The sequence below is a fragment of the Protopterus annectens genome, chromosome 6.part0 (genome assembly GCF_019279795.1).
Source record: "Protopterus annectens isolate FY-2018-M chromosome 6.part0, PAN1.0, whole genome shotgun sequence".
In the NCBI taxonomy this organism is placed as follows: domain Eukaryota; kingdom Metazoa; phylum Chordata; order Ceratodontiformes; family Protopteridae; genus Protopterus; species Protopterus annectens.
The window spans coordinates 1,672,387,260-1,672,405,017 of record NC_056737.1 but is presented as its reverse complement, the minus strand read 5'-3'; the positions used below and the strand labels follow the sequence as shown (position 1 = coordinate 1,672,405,017).

The 17,758-nt window shown below is 39.2% G+C and overlaps 1 protein-coding gene across 1 annotated transcript in view; it reads right to left on the bottom strand.

The window, feature by feature from the left end:
* The window catches only part of THADA (THADA armadillo repeat containing), a 3,943,996-nt gene that overhangs the window by 3,335,565 nt on the left and 590,673 nt on the right, over positions 1-17,758 (bottom strand). Inside the window, exons 18-19 of the mRNA XM_044073699.1 lie at positions 6,329-6,464; positions 737-873 (exon numbers count right to left, since the gene is read on the bottom strand). Of these exons, the coding sequence (XP_043929634.1) occupies positions 737-873; positions 6,329-6,464 (273 nt within the window). The remainder of the gene's footprint in view (positions 1-736; positions 874-6,328; positions 6,465-17,758) is intronic.

The window sequence follows — 17,758 nt, the reverse complement described above, 5'->3', positions numbered from 1 at the left end:
TATATATATATATATATATATATATATATATATATATATATATAGATGCAGAGGTAACTGGGAACATATTTTTGGAATGTAACACGTTGGCAGATTCCCTACACAGGAATGTTATGGTTGCAAATAGTGGCAATTAAAAAAAATGATTATTTGAGCTGGGATAGAAGACCTGAATAGTCCAGACATAATAAAGCCTAACTAAGTTTAATGCTACTCGCTGCCAAAACAGCAGTTACTAGAAAATGGAAATTAAAACTGATACCAGCAGTAGAAGTGCTGAACATTGTAAAGGAAATAAAAGATCTGGAGTCTGGATCTTTAAAAAAGGGAAAGAGCAAATTACATACAAATAAATGGAAATTGTGGGAACAACACATATGGAGTAACAAGAACTGAGGTTCAAGGAAAGTCAAGAAGTGAACAGTTTATGAAATGTGAATGACAACTGTTAAAAAGAAAACATATGAAATGCAAAATGTATGAAAATAATGAAACATGTTAATGCAGCATGTTTTGTTTTCTGTTTATATATGTACACTTATGTCACTGTTTAAAAAAAATCACAGCAGAAATTAGAACTTCCTTCTAAGAACAACCCTAGAAATCAACAAAACAGAGACTGTTTAGATACAAAACAAATAAGAATATCAGCAAAATATATCTGAATACTCAATTCTAGTTTTAGAGCATAGAAAGCTTCCACTTCTAATGTCATTTTCAAAAAAAGAACTCTTACCTGAATCAGTGTCCACTGGAATCAGCCCTTCTGGGGAGGAGCTTTGAACTACAGGAGACACAACATCAGAAAGTCTGTATGACATCAGTATCAGCTTGGTCACAACTTGTCTCCATTTATTCACCATGGACAGTTTGCTAAAGCAGAGAAAATAAAAACACATTAAACCACACAAGTTCAAGCTTACTAATCGGGTTAGTCAGTACTTCATACCTCAAAAATCACATGCAACAGTTAACGCTGTCTGTGATTTTGGAGGTAAATTATGTTTATGTTTTGAAAATAAACACAAACTTATTTGGAAAAAAAATCACAGGCAAGACAATCTGATAGCCTCATTTACAAAAATGTATTTTAATACATGATTAAGTAATGGTATCCCTTGCTCTTAAAAACCATAACTTATAAAATTTCCCCAAAGCATCAGCATATTTTATTATGCCCCTTCTTTTTCTGGTGCACACATAGCTAACCTAATTCAATCTGTCCTCACAGGTCCTTTGAAAGGCATTTTGGTTTATGTTAAATTCTTCAGAACTGTTTTCTGAGTTATGCTAAAATGCCCATTTCAAAAAATTGCAACCTTCCTGCCTGTCCCAGTGGTGTAGATGGATAAAGCCATGAGTATTGACCAGAGTGACTAGTACTCAATTTGCTGCACTGGCACTAAAGAGAGTAGGCAGGGGATGACAAAAATGAGTGCTGATACTAGTTTACCCCACTGGGGAGTGGGAAGTGGCTTGCCTTGCTGCATCACTGACATCTGCATGAATATAGGTGCATCACCACAGTAGCACTTCAAGTGGACCAACACTGCACAGCAGTGCACCACTTATGAGGAGGAGGCAACTATCTTTATTTATTACTTATTTTTACTTAACATTTGTTTACTGGGAAACACCAACTGAGACTGAGCTTATTTGAAGTGGAGGCCTGGAGGAAAGGCTCTATATATACATGTCTGGTGGAGTAAACTACTGTGGAGTTTGCAAGCCGCTGACAGAAGAAGTTACTAATGGGGGCCAGATCATTACTGTGTGAATAACAGCTCTCACTTCTGGTCCATTCAATCCTTGAATGAGAGGAACAAATAGGCTGTGAAGCTCTCACCCTTTGGGGAACAACACTATGACCACAGGTGGGGGGATAAGACTCATTGATAGCGGAATGCCTAAGTTAGCTTGCCACCTCTAAAAGCAATGTTACTCCAATGAGTGCAGAGCTATCCAAGAGTTTATTTTAGCAAACACTATTGATATAATGACTGCTTAAATACGTGTTTTACTTGTTTCAGTGCATATGTGTACTAACTGTAGTAAGGAGATAGTAAATGTTCTTTGCTGAAGTTTTTTTTTTTTTTTTTTGTCCTCAGCTTCAGACAAAATAAGATACTGGAACAGACTACAGAAGCTAGTCATAATGTTTTGTGGTTTTCTTTCCAAGAAGACTTGACAAGACATACCTTGAAATTACTGTAGAAGCCACAGGAAGGAAGATTGGCTGGGAATTCCAGATTTTTCTCTGAAGCATACACTGGCTTAGTTATCCTGTTCAATTTATATATGGTGCAGGCTGTAGAACAGGCTGAGGCCTAAGTGGGTGAAATGGATTTTCACCCCATTTAATGAGATGCTGTAATTCAAGATAAGTAATCCAATATTTGGTTAAATGATAGCATTTTAAACAAAGTAAAAATGGATCAGTGCATAGAGACAAATTTGGTTAATAATAAGAAAAGGCTTATAAAGTATTGAAATTTCTTTTGTCATAGTCTTTGCTGACAATCAAACCTTTCACCTTGATGGAGCTGAATCGTTCCCTCCCCCAAGGCAGCTGTGCTCACCCCCACACTGTTCCTTTGAAGGTCTCCTTTTTAAGGGGATAATTATATTTTAAAACATAAGAGAGTGAGATGGGGGAGGGGGCACAACTCATGGCTGTTATTCTGCAGAGCTGAGATTTGTTTCCTTTTTTTTTGGCTCAAGCTCTAATGACTAACTTTGCTTGTTAACCCTATGCTCAGTTCTGTCCCACCCCATCCTGCCAAAATAAATACCAAAGACTACCTTTTAGGATACCTCCTCATGCATATGAATTAGCCATGATACCACCACTGAAAGCTGGCATTGTGGGGTAGTAAGATTTGGAGGGGGTGGGTGTATGAAATTCATCTTGTAAGATTTGATTTTTCCTTTTATCCTACTGCCCTCTCACTACAGATTAATAGGCACTCATCTGCAAGAGCAGTGCTTCCATTGTCCCAGTACCTCCAGACTGAGACATCTGACAGACAGGTTGTATAACTACCTCCCTGCCATTATGACACAAATTCACAGCTGCTTATTGTCCCCACTCCTTCGCCAACTCCTGCAGTTAGCTGTCCACCACTCAAACTAAGGATCTGTATGGTACACTCACAATTTTGTCCCTCTGCAACACACAGCTGGCTGCAGTGTTTTATCTATTCCCTTATGCCTAACCGTGCTCTCATTCTATCAGTCAGCAAACACTGCAATGCTTGCAACTCCTGGCCCAAAGCTCACATGCGTACTTCCATGCGTACATAAGACACTGCTAGGGGTGTTCCTGGGTAAACTACTGCCTTCCTCTGTCCCAAGTGCACCAAACAGTGACGTGGTTATCCATCACATGATCAATGAGCTGCAGAACGGCTGAACTGATACCGACTGCTCAGAACCATTCTTCCCCAAATGGCTCCTGCAAAATTCAGATTCATATCGCATTGGTCACAGTCAGGGTTATTTATTATTTTATGCCACTGAACTAGCTTATGAAGTGGTGGGCTTTCACCGCTATGGATGAAAACAGACCATAAAGATTTTTTCATTTCAATTCAGGGGAAAGAGTTCTTAAAATAACAGAGTCAGTTTAGAAGGGGGAAACAGTGAAACTTCAGATGACAAAAATGGACACAGTGGAGTATTTTCAGGCAGTGAGTGAGACCTTTACACGCAATGAACAAAATAATATTAGAGAAAGTCTACTATGTGACTCACTGATATGTCATAAGTAATCTTTTACCCTCGTATACAGACTACAACTTGAGCAACTCTTCCAGAAAATTAACAGATATGACAAGGATGGTAGTCCTGTGTCAGCTAAAAATGACTGGGCAAACAAGCATTCCAATGGTTCATATTTCTGAAAAAGTTGTGGCTCATTTGGAAATTAAATCTCATAACTTTGTGAATAAATCTGAATTTGTAGATACTTATTGGTCAGCATTATTTTTTAATCGTTCTTATGTCCACAGCTATAAAATGGAAGGAACTGCATGCCTCCTTTTAGACTACTTCATTAGAGAGTCTTCAACACTGGCTTTATTGGAGGGTTTGTAAACAGCCAGGAAGTTCCACCTTATGTTGGAATTGTACCTAAATGCCAAATTCTGATGGACAGCTGCACTCTTCTGCAAGCTACCAAGGTTTAAGTGAAACAAAGGTCTTACTTGGTCTTAGATTTCTGAATAGACAAAAGGAAGGTTGTTGTGTCTTTCGGCTTATCCCGGTTAGGGGTTGCCACAGCGGAACTCCGGTCCGCTAATGTTTGGTAGTGGATTTTTACATGCCGAGTTACCAGCCCTGACGCACAACCTTCAATGAAGACACGCCCATTCACGTATGCCTCCACACAGAAGACGCTCTAGCTGAGAATCGAATGGGACAACGTCTTGCTGTGAGGCGACAACGCTACCGCAGCACCACTACCGCGGGTAATAGACAAAAGGAAGTTAACAATATTAAAACTTTCATGGATTAGTAATTGAAATCTTTTAATTTTGAATAATTTTTAACCCCCCCCACAAAGCCTACTGATCATCAAGCCTTCCCTCAATCTTAGGGGACAACATCCAAGCAAAACTGGCCCTGGTGGTGATGTGATCACTTCCATCACCACTTCTGCTGCCCATAACCCTCTCTCCATACATACATATTCCCTAAGATGTGTTGCCAAGGACAGCCATTACTAACCACTTGCCCACATCTTCCGTACACCACTTTCAACTGAAGGCTCTGCTATTAGATAGGTAGGATCCAGGATGGGGCATCCATCCTCCCTACCTGCATCATCAAATCCCTCAGTTGCTAATAAAGTGCTCTTCATCTGGGCTGTATTCAGGGCTTTATTATCCTATGCCAGCTGCACAGGCATTTATTGCAAATCTTAACTATCATCAGAAGATGGCAGTGGAAGTATCCAGTAAAGCTGAAGGAATACTTAAGTATGAAAATGAGTTAAAAAAATAGAAAAACACCAAGACATACTATTGGGATGTCTTGGTGAAGATACCAGCTCACAAATTGAGTAAAAGGAGAGGTTGGCATGATTGAAGCCAGAGGTAGATAGAAAAGACAATGGCCTGACTGATGTTGAGATTGATGCAGGTGGTGTGGGACATAACCTAAAATATTTCTTCTGCTCGTCTTGCCTTATTTGAGTGTAAGAGGTAGAAAAGGCCCACTATCCAAGAGGAACCTATATCTTCCTGGTGTCACACTGGAGATGATCCAAGAGCTGTATTCATCTGGAACTAGATCAGCCTTCACTCACCAATGCCTGTTTTAACAGCACTCAACTTACAGACCTCACTGCCCTGGCGAACTACCACAACAGTCTATCAAAATAATACATTTATGGGTTGAGGGCTGCAGGGAGGCTGCACACCCTGAGGTGGGGGCCCTGCTTGCACATGAAAATCATGAAATACACTAATTGACATCTCTTCACAGAAAAAAGAAACACAATTATTTCCTTTTTTATAAGTTGGTCTGACCACAGAGGTACTAATAGAACCTGAAGCTCTGGCGGCAGACTCCTTCTCCTCACAGAAGGGGTACAACACTCTCTGTGAACAACTAAAAAAGATTTAAATGGTGTGATCATAGCAATGTGTACTATGGTGGATAAATGAGTGGCAGGACTGCAGTCACTGATAAAATGGCCTCAGTATATTAAGCAAAAGTAACAGGTGAATGCATTGAAGTAATCCCAGCAGGGAAAAAAAATCAATCTCCATAGGTCTGTTGGCCAAAAGTCCACTGCCCTTCTTATTTTTATTACTGAATTCCTTGTTGAAAAAGGTGAAACCAGTGCTTTAGACTAGCATGACAGCTAGCAGAGTCAGTAGTGAATAGTATGGCATGAGGCTGGCATAATAAATATTGATGGCACAGAACAAGTACAATGCAAGTGCAAGAAAAAAAATAGGAGTAAAACCCCCTCTTTGGCTTTGACATAAACTTTTGTTTCACTGTTCTGTTGAGCATTATTAGATAACTACGAATATCACAACAACATTATTCACAGGGCTTTGTTTGCATTTCTACCTCAAACCTTTGTTCCGCATTTTTAAAATCAGAAATTGTTTTAAAAAACTACCAATAAGAATTGTTGCAGACATCTGAAAAGTTCCCTCTCAAAAACTTAGATGTTAGGGTGTCAGAAACCATGGGTCCCCTAGGAACTGTCAGTTTGTACTTTGCATTCCCATTTCAGGCTTCCCTGTCCACATTAAGAATTAAAACTTCAGTTTTTCCATTGCAGACTGACTGGCCCACAAGCAGTACTCACTTTAAACAGAGATGTTGCAGAACTCCATTGATACAGTGTACTCTCCCATACATTGGGTTTGAGGCTGATGCCTGCAGTAGACATTTCTCAGCTTTCTGTATTTCACTGTTGAGGCATTCCAACAGGTATGTGATAACTAGAAAAAAAAACAACATAAGAAGAACAGATAAAGTGCTGCAGATATAGAATTGCAAGACAAAGCAGCTAATCTCTGTTCGTTTTTTTTCTTTAAGTAACAGTCTTATAACCAAACATTACACTGTAAATAAAATGTCCATAGCTTAATAGTTATTTTCACAGAATAAAGAAAGCAGGGTCTGCACCCTGTCTTCACAGCAGAGAGGACTGAATCCCTGACTCCACCTCAAATGATTAGTGTTTGATTAACACCATGCAAAACACAGGGAACAGACAGCAGAGGATAAGCTTGACAGCCTGATGCCAGCTCACCCGTCACAAAGGGGAGAAAGCCTTCTAGGCCTGTGACACTGGTGGACACTTAGCAAGGGATGAGTGTAAAGCACATCAGTAGTGGCAATGCTGGCTTGTGCTGCTTTCAGCAAGGATCTTCCTGCTGAGCTGGGGAACAGCAGGATTTCTCCAGACAGCCCACCAAGGAAAGGATACAGCCATGCTGTAAGTGAAGCACTCTGATCTACTTTCTACCATATGCATCTCGGTGCTGGAGAAACTGTTAAATAAGCAGGGCTTCCTGGGGAGCAATGAATGGGCTGTAGGACACTCATCTAGATGGGAAATGTCCAGCTCCTGTCCCACTAAATGAACGGGCTAACTGGGTGCATTTAGTGGAGCTAGCAAGCAAGGTGCCTTGGAGGTGGGAAGAGAAACGGAGTCCTCTAAAGCTGGTCAAACTCATTTATGCCAAATTAAATTTACTCAACTTCAAGTAATCAGATCTTAAAACTATCAAATTAGAATAACCACAAAATCGTATCTCCAAAAAATACTTTCTGATATTAACAGCATTCTAGGCAGCAAGTCAACTAAGTGGAAAGATCTCTGCCTCATAGCTCCAGGGTTCAATCCTGACTTCCGTTCATAATCTATTTTGGAGGAGTTTGCATATTTTCCCTGTAGCTGCATGTACTTTCTCCAGTTACTTGGATTCCCTCAAACATCCCAAAACATGCTGACTGATTAGCTAGACTAAATTGCCCATATATGTATATGATGTACTTACCTTCATCCACATTTGTGGCATAGGGCATGGCTGAAAGGGATCTAAGGACCAAATCATTTACCTTGTTAACAAATGATAATCATCTTAACAAAGAATCCAAAAGAGCTGTAATGTTGGGTGGCTGTATGCAAATCGAAGGCATTTGTAGCAAATGCCGTTTCAGAGGAAATGTTTCAATGAAAGCAGTTATGCCAGCAGTGGAGAATTCTCCTTTCTTCACTGTTGTATGACCTCAGAGTATGTATATTTAACTTCAGAGGCATGGTGGCATGCACCCTACAACAAGGGGGTGCAGGGGGCTTGCAAATTGCAGATTCCTCCTGCAGAAACTCTTCTGAGGATGCCTGCTGCAGGAACAAATCTGTCAGGTAAAGGTTTGCCAAACATCTCATAACATTCACAGGATTCATCCACAGGGGTTTCAAGGCTGTTTAGTCTAATGACCATGCATACCTTGCAAATACCCACTCTCAGGCTTTACCTCCCTTCTAAAGGGGGGAGAGGCATTTATTCCTGGTGTTAATTTGAGAGTACACGTCCATTCATCTAGGTTATTTTTAAAGGAAAATATTGACCCTCATTGATTAACCTGCAGAGGAAGTTTATTCCAGAGAAGGGGAAAGCACTGAGTGATCTGGTGATGAAAGTTCAGGTCTCTTTCTTGTGTTAGCTAAACTGTTTGACTTACTGAAATATAGGAGGTCAAGAATTACACAGTCTCTAATGGTGCTCTAAGTGAGGGATCACCCCTGAGGAATCTATAAGACACACAGTACACTGACATATTCATAGGTTCAAAGGTAAGTACTAGGCCAGCTGCCCCTGTGGACCATTTTAAACTTAGCCACTTTACCTCATAGGCAAGAGGTACAAGGTTTGAGTCTCATCAAGGGAAACACCTTAACTATTATGCCAGACCCAGACCTTTCATCCTCCTCTGGTAGCTCAGGTCTTGAGTACAGAGATCTTTTGATTTCGGGACATATGGGGCTTTTTCAGCTTGTTCATATGTTGAGTGAGGTATATACCAGTGGGAGCTCTGTACCCTGCAATGGGTCTGATTCATATAGACTTCATCAGATCTGATTATTTGTGCTTATTTATTTTTCTAACAGTTTTATTTTAGTACTGTTCATATTGATTTGTTGTTCTTTGTTACTTTTTCTACATTTGGCTATTAGTTGAGCTAGCTAGAGAGATTTCTTGACTACAACAGCCACATGATGATCAAAAGAGAGGGAGCTTTCAATCCAAATACCCAGATCACAGACCACCCTTTTCTTTTGGTATAGGTGTGTTATCAGCACCATATGATGTGGGTGATTTCTGTTTTCTGAAAACTATTCCACACTTTTTAGCATTTAATTTTAACCCATTACCTGTACACAAGGTATTTTTAATAGGTTAAGTGCTTTTTGCAGATTTTGTTAACCAGAGCTTTGGGATCAGAGAAGATGTCGAACAGGACAGGACCCAATACAGACTCTTGGGGAATGCTGCTGGTTACTTTAGCACCATATAAAGAGACATGTGCAATTCAGACTATGTGAGTTCTGTCTTTTAACCAACTGAAAATCTATCATTTTGCCCTTCTGTCCAGTTATTATACACAACAAAACAAAAACTGCACTGAGAAGAGGACATAAGATGGAAAGTCACCTTTATTGTAAACCACACACCAGTATTAAGCGCTTTTGTCCCTAACACCTGGGACTGCATCAGAAAACAAATGCCATAAAGAACTAGTGTAAATAGCCCTCCAAAATTCATAAAAGTTTAATGAATTAATGAGTAAGCCAATCAGGAACTGAGAGCAATCTTAACCACTTATACCAAAACCAAATGTATTAAAATAATTAAATTGCACCATGTTTATAAAAATGCATCCAATTTCTAAAGTGCATAACATCATATAAAAACATGACATACAGTAATAGTAATGTCTTTCAGCTTTTCCCAGTTAGGGGTCGCCACAGCGTACCTCCGGTCCGCTAATGACTGGCAGTGAAGTTTTACGGTGCTGAGTTGCCAGTCTGATGCCCAACCTTCAAAGAAGGCATACCCACTCACGCTCGCACCTACTTGCATGTCTTTAACGTCACTCAACTGTGGGGAGGACATGCAGGCTCCACAAAGAAGGCGCTCCAGCCAAGAATTGAACGGGAGAACCTCTTGCTGTGAGGCAACAATGCTGCACCACCGTGGCCTTCATGAAAAGTGATGTCTTTCAGCTTTTCCCAGTTAGGGGTCACACAGCGAAACTCCTGTCCACTCATGATTGGCAGTGGATTTTTACAGTGCTGAGTTGCCAGCCCGATGCCCAACCTTCAAAGAAGGCACACCCATTGACGCACGCACCTATCTGCATGTCTTTAACATTACTCGACCTCAGGGAGGACATGCAGACTCCACACAGAAGGCACTCCAGCCGAGAATCGAACGGGTGAACCTCTTGCTGTGAGGCGACAATGCTAACCGCTGCACCAAACATGACATACAGTAATATGTTCTTGAAAAATTAAAAACATTAAACATGCCTCAAATGTGTACTAATAAATATAAAATAATTATATGTGCATATATTCTTTCAGCTCTTTCTAATAAAATAGGGGAGATAGACACATCATTATTTAAACTGGGTGGAACATGGCAGCTAAATGTAGTTGCCACTGAGTTTCCCTTTATCTCAATTTATTTTTCCAGGTGCCCCTCTCTGGTCAATTCTAATAATTTTCAAAATGCCAAAAGTAAACTTAGTAAACCCCTCACAGACAAGAGAGTGCTTATATAAAGCATTGTTCTCCTTCTGATTAATAATCTCATAGGTGTGTTCATATATCCTAATCCTCAGTGCACGTTCTGTTTTTCCCACATAAAACATTCGCACTTTTAACACAGAGCTAAATATACTACTTGTTTAGTACCACAATTCCTGTACTGAAAGGTAATTTTAGTCCCCATACTGTTTCTCAATGTAAACTGTTTTTCCTTACCAATATATTGACACTGGCTACAGCAACCACATGGTCTAGTACCTCTCTCTTGTCATATATTTCTGGATTTACCCTAAAAATATTCCAATTCTTCCTGAGTGCATTTTTAATTTTACCAGAAAGATGGCTGTGTTGTAGTACATATGCTTTCTCAAATTCTTGATTGTTGTTAATATTAACTGAAACAATACTTTGGCCCTTGCCCAATAGAGTCTTGTATAACTGCAGACCTTCTAAAATCTCGCCTACTAATTTTTTTGGGCACCCCCCTTTCATAAAACATATTACCCACTAAAGACAGTTCACCCTAACATCGTCAAAGCATGAGGTCATCCTAGCCACCCAAATGGCTTGACCCTTCACAAAAAATACAAATAGAAATTGCAAAAAGTATTTTTATGGTAAATGTTAGACTTGAATCCATCCATTGAATGTGATATAGTGGTGTCCATATAATTAATTTTGGAACCTTTAAAATTATAAGCAAATTCTAAATATGATGTGGTACTATTCGGGTACTGTAAACATTTGTGAATCTCCCTCTGGGAATCTTTCCATAAAAGAACAGATCATCCAAAAATCTAGTATATAATTGTATATTCTTCCAAAAGGGGCAGTTAAAAAGGAACCTTCTTCCCAGCCTAGGAGTACAACATTAGCATATACAGGGGCACAAGCTGCCCCTTTTGCTACTCCTTTAATTTGTTGGAAATATTTGCCTTCAAAATATACAAAGTTGTTCTCTAAAATAAGTGTCATTAATTCACATATGAAAGTAACGATTTCGATTTTTGGAATTCCCAAGATAAATAAAAATATAGAGGAACCCCCTTTCAGGCCAATTGTAGCAGTTAACAGGTTGAAAACCCAACCCCCTTGCTGTACTAGTTGATTTTTGGGTTAAGCCTCTAGTTGAAAGTACTTCTCACCTATTAAAGGAATCTTATGACTTCCTTGGTCAGATAAAAAAGTGAGTTATGAAACAAAGATTTTATATTCTTAACCACAGATATCAAAGATTTGTTCTCTGTGATTCCAAGAGAGGAAGGGTTAGCCTTGTTTGAAGAGACCTTGTTTATGTGCTCTAGCCTTTCTCACGATCAAGTTACTTTCATATATGAATTAATGGCACTTACTTTAAAGAACAACTTTGTATATTTTGAAGGCGAATATTTCCAGCAAATTAAAGGAGTAGCAATGGGGGCAGCTTGTGCCTCTGTATATGCTAATGCTGTACTCCTAGGTTGGGAAAACAGGTTCCTTTTTAACTGCCTCTTTTGGAAGAATATACAGTTATATACCAGGTTTTTGGATGATCTGTTCTTTTTATGGAAAGATTCCCTGGATGAGATTTTTGAAGTACCTGAATAGTGCCACATCATATCTAGAATTTACTTATAATTTTAATGGTTCCAAAATTAATTATTTGGACACCACTAAATCACATTCAATGGATGGATTCAAGTCTAACATTTACTGTAAAAATACTTTTTGCAATTCCTATTTTCATTTTTCCAGCAATCATCCCTTAGCACAGAAAAAGAGTTTAGTGAAGGGTCAAGCCATTCAGGTGGCTAGGATAACCCCATGCTTTGAGGATGTTAGGAGTGAACTGGATTTGGTGGGTAATATGTTTTATGAAAGGGGGTCCACCAAAAAACTAGTATATGAGATATTAGAAAATGTCTACAGTTAAACAAGCCTCTATTGGGCAAGGGCCAAAGTATTGATTCAGTTAATATTAACAACAATCAAAAATCTGAGAAAGCATGTGTACTACAACACAGCCAACTTTCTGGTAAAATTAAAAATGCACTCAGGAAGAATTGGAATATTTTTAGGGTAAATCCAGAAATATATGACACCTTAGGGGATCAGCCTTGTTTTATTAACAAAACAGGGACAAATTTCAAGAGACGTTTGGAACTGAAGGTTAAAACCCCCATGAGGATCACGAGAGGTACTAGGACCATGTGGTTGCTGTAGCCAGTGTCAATATATTAAACAAAAGCAGTTTTTACTGGGAAACAGTTGGAATTGTGGTACTAAACAAGTGGTATATTTAGCTCTGTGTGAAAACTGCGAATGTTCTTATGTGGCAAAAACAGAATGTGCACTGAGGATTAGGATATATGAACACACCAATAAGATTAATAATCAGAAGGAGAACAATGCTTTATATAAGCACACTCTTGTCTGTGAGGGGTTTATTAAGTTTACTTTTGGCATTTTGGAAATTATAAGAATTCACCAGATCGGGGCAACTTGAAAAATATATTGAGAAAAAGGGAAACTCAGTGGCAACTACACTTAGCTGCCATGTTCCTCCAGGTTTAAATGACGCTGTGTCTATCTCCCCTGTTTTATTAGAAAGAGCTGAAAGAACATAGGCCCATATAATTATTTTATATTTATTATTAGTACACATTTGAAGCATGTTTAATGTTTTTAATTTTTCAAGAATGTATTACCGTATGTCATGTTTTTATATGATGTTATGCACTTTAGAAATTGGATGCATTTTTATACACATGGCACAATTTAACTATTGCAATATGTTTGGTTTTGGTATAGGTGGTTAAGATTGCACTCAATTCATGACTGGATTACTCATTAATTCATTAACCTTTTATGGATTTTGGAGGGCTATTTAAGCTAGTTCTTTATGATATTTGTTTGTACTCTGATGAAGTCCCAGCTATTAGGGACAAAAGTGCTTAATACTGGTGTGTGGTTTACAATAAAGGTGGCTTTCCATCTTATGTCCTCTTCTCAGTGCAGTTTTTGTTTTGTTTCACTGTTTTTTTTGCACTGTTCTAGCTTGCTAGTTTATGTACTACAGTTATAATACACACCACTGTGACTTACTCAATAGGCCACACTGGCTACCAATACAAAGCAGGGCCTTATTAATGCTAAATATACTAATTTTCAAAATGATCATACAAACCACTGTCCATAACTAAAGAACAGACTTCAGATAAGGGAATCTACAAACAAGCCATAGAGGAACCCAAGAAGAAGGCCTTTCACTTACAGTTCCAGACAAGGAAAAGGAGCATTATCAAAAATATGTACTGCTGCATGGAATCACCTTTCTCCTGATGTAAAGGAGCAGAACTTAAAAATTAAGCTGCATGCAATTGTTTCACTGGGCCTGGTTAAGCTTAAAGATATTTGTCCTTCTTTAGACTTCCTGCTAATCTTAAATGCTTCAGAATTTCTGTAGACTGTCAGAATGAATGATCATTGTACACATTATAAAAGGCACCTATTTTAAATAATTTCATCTACAGTAAGTTGTTGATCCCCTTCACCCAAGCCCAGGTTTTGCTGGAAAAGGTTATTAAGCTGGAAGCAATAAACAAAATAAAACAAAAAAAACAGGCTGTTCATCTTGCCATGTAAGGCTCTATGTTTAAGGCTGACAGTTCCCTTTCAATTCTGGCACGAAGTAGGGCATTGAATATCTTGGCCAGCTATAGATAAGCTATATGAACACACATGACCACTGTCAACTAATCAAAATAACTCACCTCTGGAACTGGTGTCAGAGACCAAGTCACTTGGGGTCCAAATTGACAGCCAGCTCAAATTCAACTCCCACCTACAACAAAATATCAAAAAAACCCATAAAAAACTAGGTATGCTTTACCGACAAAATCACTACCTTACGCCTGCCACTAAAATCACTCTCTCTACTTCCTTTTTATCCCCTCCCTTCTCTATGGAGCCCCACTCCTAACTAATCTTCAGTCCTCTTTAAAAAAACAACTTTCCTCTTGCTATAACAAAATCGCCAAATTCGCTACCAGCCATAAGTCCTCCACCCACCACTGCTCCTCTCTCCAAAATCTAAACTGGCTAGAACTGCCAATCATCTCACTTACACTCAACTAACTCTTGCCCATAAGCTCATTCTCAGTCCCTCCCTTTCTTCTGCCTTCAAAATGCACCTACCTGATAGAGTATTAAGGTCAACTAATCAAAATCTACTGGAAGTGTACAAACCTACTCATCCCCCAGGCAAAAACCTTCTATCCTATGGCCTAGCTCGCCTCTGGAACTTCCTAACACCGTCCATTCGCACCACCTCTAACCATTTTATTTTCAAAAGATCTCTTTACTCATATCTAGCATCCCGGTGGGAATGCACTTGCTCCCACCCTACATAACTAACACTGGCTATTTTCATTTTCCTTCTCTTTACTCTAGCAAATTTCCTTATTATTTTCCCCAACACACACATTATTATTCCTATGGTACTTGTTTCCTTATTATTTTCCCCTAGCACACACATTATTATTCCTATGGTATTTGTTTCCTTATTATTTTCCCCTAGCACACACATTATTATTCCTATGGTACTTGTTTCCTTATTATTTTCCCCTAGCACACACATTATTATTCCTATGGTATTTGTTTCCTTATTATTTTCCCCTAGCACACATTATTATTCCTATGGTACTTGTTTCCTTATTATTTTCCCCTAGCACACACATTATTATTCCTATGGTATTTGTTTCCTTATTATTTTCCCCAGCACACACATTATTATTCCTATGGTATTTGTTTCCTTACTATTTTCTTGTAGCACACACATTATTATTCCTATGGTATTTGTTTCCTTATTATTTTCCCCTAGCACACACATTATTATTCCTATGGTATTTGTTTCCTTATTATTTTCCCCTAGCACACACATTATTATTCCTATGGTATTTGTTTCCTTATTATGTTCCCTCCCAACACACACATTATTATTCCTAAGGTATTTGTTTCCTTATTATTTTCCCCTGGCACACACATTATTATTCCTATGGTATTTGTTTCTTTATTATTTCCCCTAGCACACACGTTATTATTCCTATGGTATTCGTTTCCTTATTATTTTCCCCTAGCACACACATTATTGTTCCTATGGTATTTGTCTCCTTATTATTTTCCCCTCGCATACACATTATTATTCCTATGGTATTTGTTTCCTTATTATTTTCTCCTAGCACACACATTATTATTCCTATTGTATTTGTTTCCTTATTATTTTCCCCTAGCACACACGTTATTATTCCTATGGTATTTGTTTCCTTATTATTTTCCCCTAGCACACACATTATTATTCCTATGGTATTTGTTTCCTTATTATTTTCCCCTAGCACATACATTATTATTCCTATGGTACTTGTTTCCGTATTATTTTCCCCTAGCACACACATTATTATTCCTATGGTATTTGTTTCCTTATTATTTTCCCCTAGCACACACATTATTATTCCTATGGTATTTGTTTCCTTATTATTTTCCCCCCAACACACATTATTATTCCTATGGTATTTGTTTCCTTATTATTTTCCCCTAGCACACACGTTATTATTCCTATGGTATTTGTTTCCTTATTATTTTCCCCTAGCACACACACTACTATTCCTATGGTATTTGTTTCCTTATTATTTTCCCCTAGCACACGCATTATTATTCCTATGGTATTTGTTTCCTTATTATGTTCCCCTAGCACACACATTATTACTCCTATGGTATTTGTTTCCTTATTATTTTCCCCTAGCACACAATTTATTATTCCTATGGTATTTGTTTCCTTATTATTTTCCCCTAGCACACAAATTATTATTCCTAGGGTATTTGTTTCCTTATTATTTTCCCCTAGCACACACGTTATTATTCCTATGACATTTGTTTCCTTATTATAGGTTCATAGGTTCATACTAGGCTATCTGCCCAAGGGCATTTATAAGCCTAGCCCAGAGTTTTGTGGCTTTCGCCACCCCTTTAGTTTGAAGGAAACTATGCCCATTATTTTGCTGTGCCTCTGTCAAGCAGTGACACTGAGGTAATCCCTGGGGTATATTTGCGATCTCCCATCCATTGTTCAAGATTTCTCTTGAACAGGGCCAGCGAGGTGCTCTGCCTCACATGTACCGGGATTTTGTTCCACAGCATAGGGAGTCTCTGGGTGATGAATCTGTCCCTCCAACACGTCCTATTAATAACCGTGTCCAGGTTTAAGTCTACCGCCCTTGTAGTTTTGAGGGATCTAGATTTTTTGAGGTGAAGCATGTTCATCAATTCTGGGTTGGACATGGCCTTGTATGTCAGGCACAGGTCACCTCTTAGCAAACGGTAAGCAACTGAATAGAGCTAGAGTTCCTTCAGTCGGGCAGCATAAGACATATTTTTGAGGCCCTTTATCCTTTTGGTGAGGAACTTTTGGGGCCTTTCCAGCTGCTGCAGGTGTTGGGTCAGATACATTCCGAATGGGGCATTGTACTCAATCATTGGTCTGATGAGTGATGAGTACAGGGGGACGATGACCTCCCTTGATCTAGATGTGAATCCCTTCATGATCAGGTGGGCAATGTAGAAGGTCTTCCTAACTACTTTGGCAACGTGAGTGCCAAACGAAAGGTTACTGTCAACCTGGGTCCCCAGATCCCTGATAACCTCTTCTGTGCTCAGTGGATTGCCACCTATATGGTAGCTAGGGGTAACCTTGTTTTTCCCGAGGGGTATGACTATGCATTTCTTGGCGTTTAACTTTAGGCCATGGCTCTGGCACCAGTTATCCATTTCTATGAGACCCTTCTGAAGGATATCTGTGTCAGATGTATTCTCGACTATGGCGCCTAGTTTGCAGTCATCTGCAAATTTTGTCAGCCATAACCCTACTGTGTTTGCTTGTACTTCTGAAAAGTAGATGCCAAACAAGAGTGGGCCCAGGACTGAGCCCTGTGGGACACCACTTGTGACAGGCTTTGAGTCTGACATGGCGCTAGCAACTCTGACTCTGTGGGTTCTGTCACTTAGCCAGTTTGCAACCCATCTTGTGACGTATGGGTTTACATTTAAGCTGATGAGTTTTTCAATGATACCTGAGTGGGGTATTGTGTCGAAGGCCTTTGCCAGGTCGAGGTAGGCTGTGTGGACTGCCTTTCCCTCATCAATGGCCTTGGTGACTGTTTCGAAGAAGTCAACCAAATTTAAAAGGCATGATCTGCCCTTGACAAAGCCAAACTGGGTCGGATCCAAAGTCTGCAAGTCCCCTATATCTTTATTTATGAGTTCCATTATGATCATCTCCATAGCTTTGCAGATCAGGCTTGTCAAGCTGATGGGACGGTAATTTCCAGGGTCGGTGGAGGCACCGCCTTTGTGAAGTGGGACCACAGTTGCCGTGCGCCACTCCTTGGGTACGTATCCTGAGGTGAGGCTAAGATTAAA